Source organism: Penicillium roqueforti (genome assembly GCF_015533775.1).
Source record: "Penicillium roqueforti strain LCP96 04111 chromosome Unknown scaffold_09, whole genome shotgun sequence".
Taxonomy (NCBI): domain Eukaryota; kingdom Fungi; phylum Ascomycota; class Eurotiomycetes; order Eurotiales; family Aspergillaceae; genus Penicillium; species Penicillium roqueforti.
The window spans coordinates 19,085-37,293 of NW_024067573.1; the positions used below are offsets into that span (position 1 = coordinate 19,085).

General features: G+C 48.7%; 6 protein-coding genes across 6 annotated transcripts; 3 read left to right on the forward strand and 3 right to left on the reverse strand.

Moving 5' to 3' along the window:
* Positions 1 to 13: 13 nt before the first annotated feature.
* Positions 14 to 2,004, forward strand: LCP9604111_4349 (uncharacterized protein; the record flags this gene model as incomplete). Its single annotated transcript, XM_039072038.1, has 3 exons — positions 14 to 55; positions 116 to 346; positions 406 to 2,004. The coding sequence occupies 3 exons, from the start codon at positions 14 to 16 to the stop codon at positions 2,002 to 2,004; spliced, it is 1,872 nt and encodes a 623-aa protein (XP_038929391.1).
* A 1,542-nt stretch (positions 2,005 to 3,546) lies between these two features.
* On the reverse strand, positions 3,547 to 4,338 carry LCP9604111_4350 (transcriptional regulator family: MADS-box; the record flags this gene model as incomplete). The annotated part of the gene is made up of 3 exons (XM_039072040.1): positions 3,547 to 3,819; positions 3,873 to 4,007; positions 4,114 to 4,338. 3 exons carry the CDS (start codon positions 4,336 to 4,338, stop codon positions 3,547 to 3,549), a joined length of 633 nt encoding a protein of 210 aa, XP_038929392.1.
* Positions 4,339 to 6,531: 2,193 nt separating this feature from the next.
* On the reverse strand, positions 6,532 to 8,124 carry gfsA (glycosyltransferase family 31 protein; the record flags this gene model as incomplete). Its single annotated transcript, XM_039072041.1, has 1 exon — positions 6,532 to 8,124. The coding sequence occupies one exon, from the start codon at positions 8,122 to 8,124 to the stop codon at positions 6,532 to 6,534; it is 1,593 nt and encodes a 530-aa protein (XP_038929393.1).
* A 5,305-nt stretch (positions 8,125 to 13,429) lies between these two features.
* LCP9604111_4352 (putative MFS transporter) lies at positions 13,430 to 15,029 on the reverse strand (the record flags this gene model as incomplete). Its single annotated transcript, XM_039072042.1, has 3 exons — positions 13,430 to 14,623; positions 14,677 to 14,777; positions 14,873 to 15,029. The coding sequence occupies 3 exons, from the start codon at positions 15,027 to 15,029 to the stop codon at positions 13,430 to 13,432; spliced, it is 1,452 nt and encodes a 483-aa protein (XP_038929394.1).
* A 650-nt stretch (positions 15,030 to 15,679) lies between these two features.
* On the forward strand, positions 15,680 to 16,155 carry LCP9604111_4353 (uncharacterized protein; the record flags this gene model as incomplete). Its single annotated transcript, XM_039072043.1, has 4 exons — positions 15,680 to 15,757; positions 15,823 to 15,832; positions 15,886 to 16,068; positions 16,124 to 16,155. The coding sequence occupies 4 exons, from the start codon at positions 15,680 to 15,682 to the stop codon at positions 16,153 to 16,155; spliced, it is 303 nt and encodes a 100-aa protein (XP_038929395.1).
* Positions 16,156 to 17,138: 983 nt separating this feature from the next.
* Positions 17,139 to 18,062, forward strand: LCP9604111_4354 (WD40 repeat domain-containing protein; the record flags this gene model as incomplete). The annotated part of the gene is made up of 1 exon (XM_039072044.1): positions 17,139 to 18,062. One exon carries the CDS (start codon positions 17,139 to 17,141, stop codon positions 18,060 to 18,062), a length of 924 nt encoding a protein of 307 aa, XP_038929396.1.
* Positions 18,063 to 18,209: the final 147 nt, after the last annotated feature.

An 18,209-nucleotide genomic window follows, 5' to 3' on the forward strand; every position in this document is an offset into this window, starting at 1 on the left:
CACGATACACAACATGGGCAATCTAGGTGACTTGTCACCGGAGGGAAGTGTTGCGGTAAGACTACGGAAATCAGGATATACAGCGAGATAAGATCCAAAGCTAATTATGTATCAGGTTGGTGTAATCGTTGGACTGATATCAACCAGCCTCCAAGCTATCGGGCTCACGCTCCAGCGCAAGTCGCATTTGCTCGAGGATGAGAAGCACCCCTACGATGTGCGCAGACCCCCCTACAAGCGCCGACGATGGCAAATAGGAATGGGGATGTTTGTCATTTCCAATATTGTTGGAAGTACCATACAAATCACTACACTTCCGTTACCAGTCCTCTCGACGCTCCAAGCGGTCAGTAGTTCCCCCTCCATGCATGCCGGAGATTGGTTGCTGATAGGAATGCCGAATAGTCCGGACTAGTGTTCAATACTATATTTGCGACCCTCATCCTCAGTGAACCCTTTACCCGATATTCTCTCGCAGGCACCGTTCTCGTCTGCGCCGGCGCGTTGTTAATTGCGACCTTCGGGGCCATCGGGGAACCCGCACATACCTTGGATCAGCTCCTGGACCTTCTTCAGCGACGGTCGTTTCTTCTGTGGATGGGTGCCACTACACTCCTGGTTGTCCTGGTACTTGTTGGTACCAAAATGCTGAAACTCTTCCTACCGTCCTCACGCGCGAAACCCTCGGCCTCTGGTCATTTTTCACCACATCTACTGCGATTGCAAAGCCGAATGAGATTGATCCGCGGCATGAGCTATGGATTTGTCAGTGGTATACTGTCGGCTCACTCCCTTTTGCTAGCAAAGTCGGCCGTGGAGCTTCTCGTGCGCACAATGGTAGACGGTGTGAACCAGTTCAATCGTTGGCAATCATGGGTTATCCTGCTAGGAATGATCTTCCTAGCACTCACACAGCTATTCTATCTCCATAGGGGCCTGAAGCTGTGTAGTACTAGTGTACTATATCCTTTTGTGTTCTGCATCTATAACATCATTGCTATCTTGGATGGCCTGATCTACTTCCGGCAAATGTCCCAGCTGACGGGCTTCCACGCCGGTCTCATCGCTTTGGGAACAATGATTCTCCTAGGTGGTGTTTTGTGCCTGTCATGGCGACTTGAGGATATCGACACTCATACCGCTGTCACCACTTTGGGTTCCACGCAAACCGGACTTGGGCCGGGTATGGGAATCGTGGAAGAGCACTCTCCGGCATCACCTGGTTTGCTGGACGGTCAGGATGAGGAATCACAGATTAGAGAATGCGAGCCACTTCTCAACCCGAAAACCCATACTCGCCATCTTTCATATCAGCGGGGAAGAGCTCCGAGCCTGCCACTCAACTTGCATTTTGATCGCGACTCAGCTGATATAAACCCCGCATCTATTTGGGCTGAACTCGACGATTCGGACTATGAATCTACCGATGGACACAGGCAGTCCTCCATAGATCGCCTGCGTAGCGTCAGTGGTAGTGCAACCCTCAACGGCTCATTGCGGGGTCTGACACGGCAATCGACGGCCGGCGCTATTACACACGATCGCGAAAGAGGATCTCGCCGAATCCAAGAAACATCACGTGAGGACCCATGGCTTCGCACCTCAGGACCTCAGAGTGGGTTATCGGCCGTCCATCGTAAACGTCGGAGGGGCGGGGATCCGTTCACCTCATCGTCTAACCAAGACATCGGTGGGTACGGAACCATCCAAGGGGATGGCGATGATACTCACTGGCGCGGCGACTCCCCTATCATTCGTTCGTCTGCCAGGTCTGGTCTTCTTAATGGCTCAAAAAGGGCTCTGGCAGGTGCCTGGAGGTTTGGGAGACAATATCTGCCTCGATGGAGTAGCCCGCCGGCTGGGATTGACCCAGAAGATGGCTCTTCCTCATCCCTACTCCCCCACTCTGGCGTCCCTCTTCCACGAACACACTATCCACAGGGAATCCCGGTTCCTGAATCTGACACCTTTCGGCCATCGTCATCCCCAACCACCTCTATATAATATCAATCTTCGCTCCAACCTATAACCCTTGCCTTCAGGACACTACCACCTCGGGCTTCTCTTTGCTTTTCGCCTTTCAATGCCTATGTACAGCGGTCCCTCTTCCTTGGACATACCGCAATCCACTTATGTTGCTTCCGTCGCTCATAGCTCGCGGTCGGGAAAAGACCATTGCCGGTCTCTCTTTTGTGTTCTGCCATCCACTGTCTAGATAATATGATATGATACCACCCAATCGATGATATAGCTCCACGCGAATGAATATAAGACCCTGATACAATTCCCGTGCTCTATATGATAATGCAGAGATTCTAAGAACACCGGTCACAATGTCTGCCAAAAGTCCCTTGGCTGTGGCACTGACCTCTCATATGCAGGTCCGCGATCCTTTCTCTCTACATGCACGCCAAGGTATATACGTCTTTCGGTTTGAACGTAGATTGGCCAGATTTGGGACAAAGTACCAGCCCAGCAGTCATGCAGAATATCAAAGTAAAGTGAATCTCATTGGTATGGAAGGTTGGGAATATATCTGACAAATCGGATCGTATTGTTCGAACTGGACTGAATTACTACCCGAGTGTCCAGAGGCCGTTTTAGACTACATAGTCTAACAAGTACCCAGAAAGCGAGAATATACTTCCCATTACGAGATTCGGTATCCTCTTAGGCTGCATATCCTAGCGGGACCGCACTACATGGTTGGAACGGAGCAGGACCCAAGTCTACCACAGACCACTACGAATACAACAAGCAACAAAACAAACCAAGAGAACAGAATCCGATTGCTCCGTACCATACATAATGTAACTCAGCCATGAGCCATATCGGTGCGAAGTCCGAACCGAACGGCGTTGAGAATCCGTCATAACCAAGACAGACGGTCTCGTCATGGCATAGAATCAACAGAAACAATAAACACACACAGCTTGAGATTAGACAATGAGGAAAATAACATAATCAGTGGACAAAGAAATAGGTTAAAACTATAAGAGCAAAAAAGACCACAGAGGAAAAGCCACTTCGCCGACGAGTTTCAATGCACCACGAACACCTCCATCCTCCGCCATTATCTAGGTAGAGGGGGGAAAACAAAAGCCAAATTTGCCTGCTTGCGCTCTCTTTCTCTTTTCTTGAAGTTGGTTTCTTTTTTTTGACGGACATTTTTTTTGCGTAAGTTTTTTTTGGTATTGGAAAGCCATAGTTCTCAGCAAATTGGGGGTCTCCTTTTTCCGAGATAGAAGGCAATATCAAAAGGATAAACCAGATCCAATATCATCAAAGAGAGACCGGAAGGCGATTCCAGCGCGGTGCTTGACAATTTACAAATAGTCTCACGAGAGTGCCCTGTAGAATGGCGCATGCAGATACAGTACGACCATTTCCGAGGGAAGGGTGTGATGATGGATCGGCACAGAGGGAGACGGGTATCAAATGAACGCGAGATCGAGGCGCAGGGAGGAAAGAACAGAGAGAAGAAGACGCAGCATCGGGGACCTTTAGCAAAAAGGACCCCACGGATCAGATCATAATTTTAAGCATTTAAGCAGTGGGTTGGTGCTGGGGCGGCATGCGACCGCCGACCGGCATGGGGTACTGACCACCAGCCTGCTGTTGCTGCTGCTGGAGGTTTTGGTAGTACGCCATCTGCTGCTGCTGCTCGTTGGTCATGTAGCCTGGGTGAATACCTGGGCGCATATTACCCTGCGGTGCGTTGACGTTGTTGTGAGCCACATCTTCGGGGGCCTCGGGGGCAACATCGGGGGCGTCGACACCGTTCTCACTGGCGGCTGGGTCGGGAGCGTTGAGGCATGCCTATCAGGATGTTAATGGATGAAATAATATCATTGAAGTAGACCATGGCTTACCTGGATGAGGTTCTTGCCCTCGGCCTTGGTGACCAGCGGCTGAAGTTTGGGGGTAGTGAAGGTGTAGACAAGACCGGTTTCAGAGACGACCAGGAGAAGAACTTGAGTGCCAGTCAAGACAGAGAGTTCATAGGCCTATAGAGTCCGATGGCGATTAGTTAAAAGTCCCAATCGATCCAAGATAGAGGAAAAAGCCTCGATCGGGGAACTGATGCGGAGGGGGCCTCGGGACGCGACGCACCTTCTTCATGATGCCGGCCTTCCGCTTGGAGAAAGTAATGTGCCGACGCGACTTATCCTGGATAAACTTGATCTCGATCTTGCGGCGCTCACGACCGGGCTTGTCATCATCATCATCTTCATCATCGGCGCTCATGCGGTTGCGCTTGGTGCCACGGGCGTCGGCGCCGTTGCCGGGAAGGTCATCGTGACCAGGGGAAAGCTTTTCATCAAGAACCGCAGACATATTGGCAATAAAGACGAACAAAAGCGATTTAATATGGGGGGGGGTGGTTATGATTTGAGGGGGGGATACCGAAAGGGGAAGGCAAGAGATGACCCAATCGAGTAACGCGTTTATAGGATGTGAGAGAAAGGGAATGGGGGAATCGATGGGGGGGGGGGAGAGCGAAGAAGGCAAAGTGCGAGTTGCGATGGGCAGGCGGTCTGTTACGTGGATCACGTGTACGGCTGGTATGAGTACAATCTGTACGGTCAGATAGGTTAGAGTACTTCTGGTACTGATGAAGTTTCTATGAGACAGAAGTACCGCGAGGATTATGCTTGTATTGTCTTGTAATTGAGCGGTATTCGCCTCCTCCAGGCCAGACACGATTCTTGGCTCTGATCGCTTATTGGCTGATTTCCCTTCGGCCCCCCCGTTTTCCGTTTTTTGCCCTTTTCCCCTCTGGTCTGGACTCTTTTTCCTTTGTTGCTGATTTCCCGGACGGCCCTAATTTTGGTTATTTAGCCCTTTTGGACTTGGAATCGACGGTAATAAATACGAAATATTGAGAATTAAGAATTAAAAGAGATATGTTTCTTTCGTACTTTAGTACTTCATTCCATTTCACATGCCGCGACGGGGCAGAACTTCTCAAGGTCCGGTGCTATGTGATTGGCCTTGAAACATGCCATATGAGCATTTCTATCAAGACGCTATGGTCCTATTTCGAGGTTACATCTACAAAGTCGAATGAGTATAAATCTGTGCTCGCATCACACAAGCGCGGGTCGCACCTACTTTGTGGCACGGAATAATGGCCCTGTATACAGCGTACTCGCATAGCTGCATTCAGAGTACACTGTAAATAGCCCCAAAGCGCATCCATCCCTGTCACCACTCTCTTATCTCTCTTATAGCCATTCTCATCCCCTTTCTGATTGCAACCACAAGAACCGACCTCACATTCATCAGGGCACCAGAGTACGGAGAGTACTAGGCCACGGTCTCGACACAATAATCCCAGGCATTTCAGATCCCCTTGCACACACATGCATACCTTACATAGAAACTCGTAGAGCCCCTAGGGATACTATTTTGGGGTCTCACGGACGTAGATTTGCCAAGGTACACAACAATCGGGGTGGCTTGGTCAGTAGGCCTTATAATAAAAGTTAGGAATCCAGTCAGGGTAAGTTTCTGCCTCTTCTATTCTTACTCATGTTATTACTCCCACGTCGACGGAATACAGATGTACAATATCTGCAATTTCTTCGTTGATCTGGTTTGATATTGCTCTAAGCATCAAGTCTTGCCATAACCCCCACCTCGAACCTGCCCAGGTGACTACCACGCGGCCTTACCGAATGGCAGGTTTCTTGGTCATATCGACAGCCTCGAGAGCGAAGGTCGACCGCTGTCGACTGTTGGTCATCCTACTGAATCCATATAACTAGCAACAATATGCAACCAGAGCCGATCAACGGGCCGATCCGAAAAGCCCTAGACCCGATGCAGCGGAGTCTAGCTCGCTCGCTTCAAGGTTACTTCCTGCATACCAAAAAAATACCTCGGGCAACATTGGAATGACGAAAACTGATCATATTCTTCACATAATGAACAAAGGTCCAACGCTAATCACCAACGGAGACCCCAAACCGGGTCTGCTGTCAAGTCTATTTTTACAAAAAGGATGCAAGGCATAGGGCACAAAAAGTGGCTTCTCCCAAAAGCGCACTTGAGGCCGGAAGACATGGAGGAAATAGGAAATAAGGAAAGATAAAAGCAAGACCAAGCCGATTAAGTGTGGTAAGCCTCGGCCAAGGCCCGCATGGGCCTAGGGATAGGAAGACCGTAAAGGAAAGCCACATAACATTTCAAAAATTGAGATACACCGTCGGGATATAGAGGGAACACAAAGTCACCAGGTTCCTGCACCGTACTGGACTCCGCCAATGCAACGCCGGATAAATGAAACAGAAACTGGAGGACGCGGAGGGCAAGTCACGATCACGAGTCTCATCCGGAAAGAAAATGGCTGTTGGGTTGGTCGATTTTGCAATCATATTGGGCTGGTGTCGTGAAGTCGGGAAGAACAAAAAAAGGAAGATGTGTAGTATTTGAGAAAATAAGAAAAAGAGCAGAATCATGTGCAACGAAGTGAAGAAGTACGACCAACAGTCCCAAGGACCAGCCTCAAGTAGTAACGGTGCATTTTTATTGCTGGTAAGTGCCGCGAAGATGATGGTCACTCACACCACCGCCACCACCGCCCTTGGGACCGAGCCAGACTATCTCAATCACGCTGTGGCCCTCATCTTCTTCGCGAACATAGAATTGGTGCACGTTCTCACCGACAACGAATGCATCACGAAGCAACCACCGATCCTTAGCAACGCCATCTTCCTCTGCGGGACGCAAGGGACCCAGGCGGTCTTCATAACCGCGGGGGTCTTCTGGCCAGGTCTTTTCGGTAGCATCAAAGTTGATAGCATCATCCGCCACATTCTCGCCGTACGTATATTTCACCAGCGAGTAGCCGTTGGTCATAACCCAGAAGTGACGGAGAGTCTCACCAGTAGCGCTCACAGACTCCTCCTGGTCAAAGACCCAGCGACGGAGAACAGATTTGCGGCCTGCAGCAGCAGAAACGGTGGTCATCTTGACCACGTCCTTGCTGTACCAACTGTTCCAGTGGTGCATTGATTCGATCTTGCGGCCTGACTCGTAAACACCGTCCACGGGGTCTGCCATGTCCATCTGGTAGAGCGAAGGCCACAGAGTCAGGGGGGTGTCACCGAACCGTTGGATACACTGGCCAAGCTTTTGGTCACCGGGCTGCTCGCCCCAGGACTGGCACTCCTCGTAGTGCTTCATCAGGACATCCAAAAGAGGCTTCGAGACAAACACACCGGCACCACCGAATGCAATGTGGCCGAAAGTATCCACCTGCCAGCTGGCCTCAGACAAAGATCCAATGTAGTGCTTCTTGCTTTCATCGAAGAGCTTCAATTCCTCGGCGATAGTAGGGAGCGACAGGAAGAAGGTATCGTCGTCACTGAACCCAACCCAGGCGGTGTGCGGGCGGTGCTTGCGAATGTGCTCGGTGAACGCCTCGACCATACCAAAGTAACGGGCAGTGAAGTCGAGAGGAGAGGCCTTGAGGGTCAAGTCCAGACCGCGGTTGCGGAAGTAAGTCTCTTGCTTCTCCAGGTCGTCGTCAGACTCAGGGACCAGAACAATCAGACCGGCCTTGGTGTTTCCGTATGAGTAGAGCAAAGAGGGTAGCAGGCGGTCCAAACGGTCGACTGTAGTGGCCAGACCGAAAAGAAGCTTGGAGGTTTCCTCGACATCGTCATCGGCGGCTACATCGACGTCGATGATCTCAGGGCAGACAAAGTTCTCCGGCTTGTTCTCGGGAGACACGACCATACCGCGCTCCATGACAACCATAGGCGGGAGTACAGGCTTCTCGATTTCCTCCAAAGTGTGGAACTCGGTGCGAGGGTTCACATGACGAGGACGGAAATAGGCGCGAGTGTAGTTCTTGCGTGGGAGCCATTCGGGGAAGGGAAGGGGGGCAGCCAATTTCGGGTCAGCCTCACAGGTGTTACTGGCAGGCTGCTGCGAATCAGATTGTGCCGACGTTTGTACTTGAGGTTGCTTGTTTCCACTGAAGGAGGCACGGTCAATCGGGTGCTTGAACCGAAGGAAGGCTGAGCGGTCGTAGCGTTCCATGCAAAAGAAAAATATTCCGATGGTCACCAGAGCCACCAACGGGAATACCGTCTTCATCCGAAATAGAGGCATTTTGGCTCTTCCAGTATTAAATGACGACTTTTCAAACATGTAAATAGAAGCAGGCGAGGCAAAAGCGAAATCGGGGCAGATGAACCCTGTAATTAAAAGTTATGGGTTCGGGCGTGCGAGATGTCGTATCCCGGAAATATCGTGCAGAAAAAGCTGGTAGCAAAACGCAGTTTCCACTTGAGAGAAGGGTCAAAGAAACGAGTGTCTCCAGAGCGGATTAAAGAGTGGCAGGCAAATACAGTGCCGAGATATTTCAACGAGAGGCTGGCAGCGTCGGGACCTGCGACACGGTCCAAAGGGGGGAGGGGCGTTTGTAAAGGGAAGTAGGAGGACTGGAAGAGAATAGAAAAGCAAGACTAACGCGGCTGGACGATGTGCCCAGTCCGAGTGAAAAGTCGATGAGAGGATGTAGGATTGAGTCGTGAAGTTGTTGTAGGAGGAAAGAAAAAGGGAGGCCGTCGAAGCAATTAACGGGGACAGGTTGGCCGTGTATGGGTATTACCGTAATATATTATTTAGATCTTTTCTTTTTTCACTTCTTTTTTCAATCCGTTTTCTACATCGATGTACATGTCTACATATCTGACGTTCGCGCCATCTGCCGTTTTTCGTTTAATATGCTGTCTTCAGTGATATTTGGTTATATTGGAGCTGGATATTGATATCTTGGTATTCATCGCCCGGTTGCGGTGTGCCCGGTTGGGATGCAGGAACAGAGCCCTGCGATAACATCATAAATGATATGTGGCTTATACTTTGTTTCCTTTGCTTCGTTTTGCCGGTTGGACCTAAGTGTCGATCACGACGGAAAAAAGAATGCCGTTGGCTGGGAGGGATCATCTCCCTCCCAGCAGCTTCAGTGGAATACGCCGCCATGAAACCGGTGATCAGCACTGGGGTTTTTTTTGCATATTTTTCCCCTGTCTCGAGCACAACAATAATGTTTTTGTCTAACCTGGGCACAGATGTAGTCCTTCAAGTCGGAAATGGGCATATTGACCTTGGCATTCCAGAACAAGCATGTTTCAAGTATCTTCAACGTTGAGCAGGCTGTTTGCGGCGAGGATGCAAGCTCGCGCGAAGGTGCCGATCAGCTGTTTGTGGCATCATACATAAATTTGTACGATAGACCAGAAACTCATCTCTACTAATAACTCCGATTGCTCTCTCCCTAGCGTCTCTACATGTATATGTATGTTGCACGGAATAATGAGTACTTGTATGTACATATCTGCATATAGATACTACTATGTATAGATACACTATGGATCCGAATTCGTCGGCACATTGCACCTCACTGACTGCGCCTGACCCTCAATCATCCAGCAATGGACAATATAAGCGACTACCTAGGTACGACATCCGTTCCCATCCTGAGACCCCATCATGATGATGTGAATATAATAAATAACCACATTGAACTAGAAATCACGTCACCGTTATCAAGGTAGCGCTTGGACCATCGAAGTAAAGTCCGGAGTCTTGGAAAGTGTGCTAACTACGAACTACAATGACCCCAGTATCAAATAACGGAAAGGACAGGTATACACAATTGTCATCCATATTAAGAGGCAAAAAAAGAGCCAGGGAAATGATCCAGAGACGATCGCCCTAGCACCCCCCAGCCGCGTCAACCAGTCAAAATTAGCCGGAGGGGCAAATGAGGCCGACGCCCCCCACAGACACGCGTCCTTCCTGACGACGTTACGACTTGTGTACCATAATGATGGGCGCTGGTACGGAGTATATATGTGATATCTGGGTGGAGTTTCAGCCCGTACCTAACCTGTTATTCCCCCTGTTATGTATTCGTGTCACCCAGGGATGCTCCGCAATTCGCACGGTATATTTTCCAATGAAAAAAAGGAGAGACCCTGAAGCTTATCGGGTAACGTATTTCCAGTGGCGATAGTATCTCTTGGTCCATGGATTTCCTCACAGGGTGGGCCGAGATCGACAACCATTGAAATGGCCCTGGTAGTTTCTATTTTGATATATTGTACGAGCGGCTCCTCAAATTCCTCAATCACCATCACGGCTGATGACGGGTCTGGTTTTGTAGTCTCAGCATGGATCAGCAACTCGGTCGACATGATCGAATCTTTGATGGCCTTGCAAGGGGTGACCGATCGCTCTGCGATAAGTATTCGTCTACAGCCCAGCGGTCTTGAGACCCCGGGGCGGATCTTCTTCCTGACTGTTATTTATGCACTTCCTATGTCGGAAGATGCTGGGCCTTTTGTTGGCTCCTGCTTTTCGTGGATGATGGCAACGTGGACCTTCCAGACTTTCGAGTTCGCTCTAGATTATGACGGGACTACGACGAGCTTATCTCCACGGGCGTTGCGCGTTACATACTCTTCCTAGAGTTTAATCGCCAAGACTTCATCTATAGTTAATTTATTGATTTATCCAAGTTGGCGGTTGCTTTGATTCTTACTCTATTGAATCACTTTAAGTACCAGCTATGGAATGCCGATTGGTCATGTATGGACACCAACCCGGGAAGAAGACATTGATTTCTCTGGAATCCTCATAATAGTCAGAGGTTAAGTCTCCCTTGGTAGAGAGCCAGTGCAAGGGTTCTCCCTGGGCGCTCAGGCCTCTCTCCTTGGGTCTGCATGTTGGTCTTAATAATCTGTACTCCGTAAGTTGGTTATGGTGCTCGACTTTGCACCGAGTCCTTTACTTATGTACGCGATGCTGATAGTGGGATTTCTGTAGACTCTGAACTATTTGGTAATTACGACAATATAATAAGTTAGAAAATAACAGAGATGTCCAAATTCCTCTCTGTCACCATTGGCATAATAGGACGGGTACTTTGACTTCTGGATTTTCCGGTGAACCACTTACGACCGAAAGCAGTCTCTGGGACCTGGCTATACGTTGGGATATCAGATCCCGTAGGCACTGGGGCTGGAGATTGAGTCAAAGTTGCCATGGTTTATACAGGATATTGGAAGAAGATATATAAATAGAATATATCACAGCGAGTTGGAGTAAAAGGATCTTGTTATAGAGACAATAACGTGCATTGGATTGCACTATATCAGACAGATAGGTGTTTTATTAAGATCGCGATATCCTTGGTTTTGAAACAGCCGCTAATACCTACACGGTCATGTTTGTGGATTTTAAGCTTGAATGGTCGTCTTGGCATTGTGGTCACAGCGGCAAAAGGGGGAGATATCGCGCTCAAGTGTCTTTCTGTCAACGGTATTTTCTGCATAGAGTAACTACTCCATACTCTGTTATAGAACGACCAGTGCATTTCTTTTTCCGTGAGTTTGGCGATGTTTAGTTTGGCAATACGCCGCATAACCTTCACTTTATATGCATATAAAGTCGAAGTGCCTCGAACTGCTCGACTTTCATCCTCCGTCGCCTCACCATCCACCCCATTCGCCTAGACATTTGAGATCCTAGATTGAGTCTAAAAGCATACATATTTCCGAGTACAATGCTCCTCACATGCTCCTACCGAAAGCTAGTAAATTTGGCAAGCGCCTGGGAATTTGGCCACCAGAATATCTTCTATATTATAATATCAGAATCTTGACATTCAATAAGTTGCTTCTGAGGCTATAATATACCACACTCAAGGTTTTCTGGAAGATTGATCCTGGCCCATACTTCAAGACTGCTCTCGGTCTTCCGAGGATTCGCCATCTGATTCTTCAGATAACTTGCAAGATAAAGCAGCCATGCTTCCTTCCCCGTCCAATACCCGCGCTGGATCCATAGCACTTTGATATGCTCCAGAGTTTGCAAGACTGTAGCCCCCCTCCCTCCAAGTCATAGGGCCAGTACTGGCACCTTTATCCCATGACCACCGAAACTAAGAGCCTAGTCAGCGGAGTCCGGCTATAATGACCCTAATAAGACGCTCAAACACTGCGTAATTCTTGCCCCTAACTGCTAGATAGAGTGGCATCTGACCATTCGGGTTCGCTCTATGATCCAGTAAAAAGGTGAATACGAGCTGAAGCCTACCAGCTTCTTGACGCAGCATGGGCTCTTGTGCATTGCCCATGGGGATCCTCAAGCGAATATGAAATAGATCATTTTCCAGTTGTTTGTTTAAACTACAATTCGCAGTGGTCGCTTGCCATCTTCATAGACATATTCCAGATCCACCGCTTTCACCACGTTGACTCGATCATATTTAATCGCTTCCGCTAGTGTAGCTTGGTAGTTACCATCCTATATTGTGCATTGTAGAGTTTACTCTGTGCTATTATTTCCATACAGAGCTAGTTCCTTTTCTTTTTCCTATAATATTTCTATAATACCGCGAATATATATCCTGGCTTAAACGGTCACCCCTTTTGGTGTTCCCTTTTGGTGTTTAAAACCGTCGATTGCTCTGTGAATACTTCGCCTCTCCCCCACTCTGATACGGTGGGCTGACATCCGGTGGGATAGAATATTGTACTTGTTCATATCCACAGGATAGCCCTTCACATCACCTCTAGGAAGCAACAGTGATAATATGCCACAGTTTCAATGTCAGGTCCCGGGCTGCACTTCGATGTCATATTTGTCGCAATCATGAAGTTCCCGGACGATCTCTCGCTCGCCCCATACAGGCCTGTATGATATGAGGTGTCGGATGATTAAAGCACGGTTCCAAGGAGGCTTGCCATGTACAGTATAGAGTGTTCTTTGAAGCGAGGCATGTGTATCTTTGATGGTCCAGTGCGCCCCGATATCGAGGTCGCTCGACCAGATTCCGAAGAGGAACCCTGGGAGTACGGGTGGTGAAGATGATTTGATCAATACCTTCCACTACCTTCCTCGAGAATTCCACCCAAGTATAGAAGAGGTTTGAAGGGCTAGATCCGAGCTGATCTCACTTCGAGAGACAATTGTGGCAAAGCCATCGGCCACCGCACTAAAATCGTGGGTTGCATTTTGGTATGGAAGGAAGAACCGTACATTAGCCTACTGCCTTCTGTCGTGGTAATTGAAACCATGTGCGGAAGGCGCGGTGTCCCCACGTGCCGCACGAGTATAAACCCCCCCTCCCCCCCCTCTCCCCCTCTCCCTCTCCCCTTCACCCTTCCCAACTCCTACTTGACATGCGTTTCTGCATTCTCTCCCGTGCGTGGTATGAGTTCCAAACGTGTTGTTCGGTGCAGATTGTATGAGGCGTTGTGATATACCGTTCCTTGGATCTGATATATTATCGGACCTTGTATACATCGACCTCCCGATGATTTTTGTACCCCGCTGTATTCATAGGACATCATGTGAAAGAAAAAAGTCGGTCACAAACAAGGACATATCTCAGCTCGTAGATTTAAATGCTGTACAAGAACCTGGGGTTTCGATCGCCCATTTCTTGGATAGCCTGCTCTGAGAGCGATGATATTTTGTCGTCCTCCAATCCCTGGGCCCTGCGTTTGTTGATAACCCGGTAGGAAACCCACATGACACCATATACAACCCCCGCAAATCCCACCATTGCCAGAGTGACAGCGTTCCCACGGACGAAGCGCGGGCCTTCCGAATTAGGATACAAGAAAGGGGACATAACTCCGCTGATGTTGCCAAAGGTAAGCTGCAAGCCAGTTGCGTAGGTGCGTTTTGCGTATCGGGGCAGATTGGTAGGCAACCAGGCGAGAGGTAAGCCGACAGCAACGTAAAGTCCCAGGGCGACCATCAAGGCACCAAAGTAATGAACACCCGAGGACGAGTCCGAAATCAAGATTCCATAGCCAACGACTGAGATAGCGCAGAAGAGACATATGAAAAATGCACGGTGTTGGGTGCGATCGCTCAACCAGGCAACGCACAGATAGGCAAAGGCACCCAGTGCATAGCAAGGGATTGTCAATGCCTGGACCTCGGCGGTGGTCCAATTTCCCATGCCTTTGATAATAGTAGGAAGGAAGGTACTATATCCATAGAGCATGGTATCAATACCAAACTGGCCAATGGAGAACGCCCAGATCTTCCAGTCTAAGACACCCTCTTTTACATCCGCCCAGTGAAACTTCTGTGCAGACTCTGTTTGGCCGATATAACGACTCCGGCGAAGGGTAACAAGCGCTCGCTCCTCTTTGTTTAGATAATAAGCTGTGTCCGGGTCATCTGCCAAGGCGAACCAAGTCACCACACCAAGTAAAACTGTCGGAATCCCCTCGATGATCATGATCCAACGCCAGCCGCGAAGTCCACAGATGCCGTCCATAAACCCAATACCATAAGCCAGTAACCCGCCAAAGGCTCCCGCAATAGCTGCACTGCTAAAGAGGTAGCTTGTTCGCAAGGCAATCTCACGTTTGCTATAGAAGAGAGTGAGGTAGGTGATAAAGCCCGGGAAAAGACCTGCTTCTACGACTCCGAGTAGGATCCGACAGGCAACCAAGTCACCATAATCCCGAGTGATTCCTGTGAGGGTTGCAATGATACCCCACAAAATTGAGATCGTGGCAATATACCGAGACGGCCGTAGTTTCTTGAGTACGAGATTCGAAGGGACCTCAAAGAACTGAACGTGAGGATTAGCGTCCGTGCGGTGACTGAATTGCGTGATATACATACACAGTAGGTCACAAAAAGGATAGACACCGAGACTTGGTACTGGTTGCCAACAAGCCCCAAGTCCTCTTCCAGGCCGTACAATCGTGCATTTCCAATGTTGACTGCATATTCAAGTCAGCCAATGTTCTTGATTCCGAGTTGGCACAAGCCAGTTGCAATCACAAAGGGATGAGTCAGGCATCCCACCCCCACGTACCTCGGTCTAGGAAACTGAAGAGATACAACAACACCACGATAGGAAGGATATGCAGGTCAATCTTCCTGATCAGAGTTTTCTCGATCTGTTCTTCATCAAGAGTTGGCCCTAAGCTGATTTCATCGGCTGGGCCGAGGTCAGGCTCAGCATGGCCCATGGTGCGAAAGATCAGGTAGAAACAATGATAGTGGAATGGACTCGGCCCCTGGGCCTAGGTGTTTCCCCCGAGGTCACTTCAATTATGTTCCAAGGTTAAGAAAATGTCAGGCCGAAAGCGAGAAAGAATCAAAGTTGCCAAGCGCCAAGAGGTCGGGTAACCCTTGCAGCCGATTGATAAGAGAAACCTACGGAGTATGTAACTGTGTTATACTTTTTCTTATTTCTTCGGATTTTGTTTGCAAGTCGCATCATAATTTGAAATGTAGATATTAAACTAATTACCAATGTACCTGCGTAGTCCTGGTTAGGTAGTCCTGAGTATATAACTTCCTAGTTCGTTGACTAGTTACCTCGAGATTCGCATATGCTGACGTAATATATAAGGCGCCTGAGGTCTAACATGGATGCATGAGAGCGTGATATTGTCAATACAAGTCAAGTCCGATATGGCAAGCCCTATTAGATCTATTAATAGGACTTAGAGCAACCATAGGACATGTATCTAGCTGTAGTAAATTGTTGTGGTTGTCACGTGCCGATCACATGCTGATGTCTGGTTTGTCAGGCTTCACCTAGCTAAATAGCTAGATCTCGATCGTTGTAGGGAATGTAACCTTCTACATATCCCTCACCGCTCAAAGAGATCTTATGCGAGTGGCTGAGAAGCACCCGGACCTTCCTTCTGGGTCTCTTGTCCTCGAAGATCTTCCAGACGTCGTTGGGCCTGTCGAACTCACCACGGACAAAATCAGGACTGTGCCGCATGATCTCTTCGAGGAGGGCGTTTAAAGCCCGTTGAAGGTATGATTGTTCATTCTAACTGAAGGCCAAATTTGACGACCTGAAACTCCAAGCGGAACAGAAAATTCCCTCGAAGGCTCTGGGTGATTTAAACCTGGAGGAGGTCGAGAGTATCTTTGAGATCCAGCCGCTTCCATCGGAGAATGAGGAGCTGGGAGATGAGTGGGACTTACGACCCATTCTCCGAGAGGAGTTCCAAATCCCAGCTGCCTTTGACGAATTCTACGATTTCCTCAGTAAGTACTGTGTCCTTATGGTTTCCAAGTTTCACTCACTCATCTATGAAAACAGTGAAATCCTTTGAATACCTGGACGTTGCCTAAGGAAAGTCCACCCGAAACGAGGCATATATACGCTCTCGCTTGGATATGATCCTTAACTTTGTGCTCGGCTTTATAAAGAAGGAGGGAAGCTTACTCGCCAGAAAAGAGCTATCGTAGGGATACGAGACTCACTTTTCCTATACAATAGATATAGCGGGAGTTGCAACATTTCTTTGCTACCTTGCTATCTTGCTACTATGCTTGGCTTATGGAACTTATAACATACCTACCAAAAGTGAAACCAAAATCATGATACTGTAGCTCTTATGATATAATGCAAAAATCCCTCGTCTGGCAGCATGGGGTGCCGAGGCTTTGAAGTACCTTCGTGGCTGCTCCTTATAACGAGGAGAAGACACTAAGTTTTGTATGATCATATTTTGAGTATATCGCCTATATACAATTAAAGACGTTTTGGTTGACATGTCCTATTTTGAATATTCTAATAGGGTTGGGGGATCGGGTCGGCCGGGAATTACGTTAACAACTCGGAGTACCTACCTGTAGTGTGCCTCTTCTTGGAAGTATCAAAGTCTACATGTACCCTAGACAGCAAAATATGAAGGTCAGCAGATCAGGATCGACCGGCCTAGCCTGCTTACCTAATGGCAAATCCCGCTGTCATTTTTGCCTATTTGTGGCTATTATTTGCTGCAGAAAGAGGAACTATCACTTTCTGATTCCTTCTGCACCATATTCAATTTGGATTGATATCTGCCATGAACGGGACTTTTTCCCCCGGCGATTCTGTTCCCCCCGCAATGCACTGCTGACGGACACACAATCTCTTATGACTTCACTTCTCACTATGAGAAATCCTTCACGTCCACGCGTTTTACAGAGCTTCACAATCAACTTCTGAATCTTGCTATTTGAAGGTTTGTTTTTCTTTCTCCACCATAGGGAGATCTAGAATAACGGCATCCTGGGTCTCGAACAATCAAAATCCATCAAAATCAAAAAGTACCGCTTCAAGTGGACCAATGGCGGACTTAGTCATTCCTTCCTTTGGGAGGCTAGTTGCATCCAAAACTCTTGATGGCCATACTGGCTTCGTTTGGGATGTGGCTCTTTCCGGCAATGGTCAAATCCTCGCCTCAATTTCCAATGACATGATGATCCGTCTATGGAACGCCAACACCGGTCTCCAGCGCGGCGCCGCAAGAAACAACGGCCATTCCACGTGGGTGCGCTCTGTGAGGTTTTCCCCCGCAGGTCGATTCTTAGCCACTGCTTCCGATGATATGACCATTCGTATCAGCGACGTGAACACCGGGTTTACCTACCGCATGCTGCAGGGTCACACTGGCAAAGTTCGAGCGGTGGAATTTTCCCCCGACGGCAAAACTCTCGCTTCAGCCTCAGATGATTTCACTGTGCGACTGTGGAATGCAGGCTTAGGTTCGCTGGTCAAAACCCTCAATGGGCACTCGGGCTGGGTGCGCGCTGTGGCCTTTTCGCCTGACGGCAAGACTGTCGCTTCAACCTCGGACGATAATACAATTCGTCTCTGGGACACAACCACCGGCAAAGAAATCCATCGATTAAATGGCCATGAATCCTCAACCAGGGCCGTCTGCTTCTCTCCTGATGGGAAGCTGCTAGCGTCGGGTTCGCAGGACAAGGACCTGCGCATCTGGGATACGAATTCTGGCGCCATGCTCAACGTCCTCCGGGGACACTCTGGACCTCTGCGCGTGATCGCATTTTCTAGCGATGGGAACCTGGTGGCATCAGCGGCCGATGACCTGACAATCCGCGTATGGGCTGTGCCATTAGGGTTTACCTGCGTCCGAATATTAACGGGCTACTCCGGATGGGTTCGAGCTATTACTTTGTCGCGCGATGAAAACGTAGTAGCTTACACGTCTGATGACATGACTATCAAGATTTGGATTTCGGCGTGATTTTCTGTCGTGGAAGGAAGATCCTTCTCGTTGATGCGCGCTTTGTGTTGAATTTCTTTTTATCTGAGATACCCACCAATGTTCTTGATTCTTCAGCTCGCATGCAATTTCTTGCGATTAGCAATCAACTTATTTTCAAGTGATGAA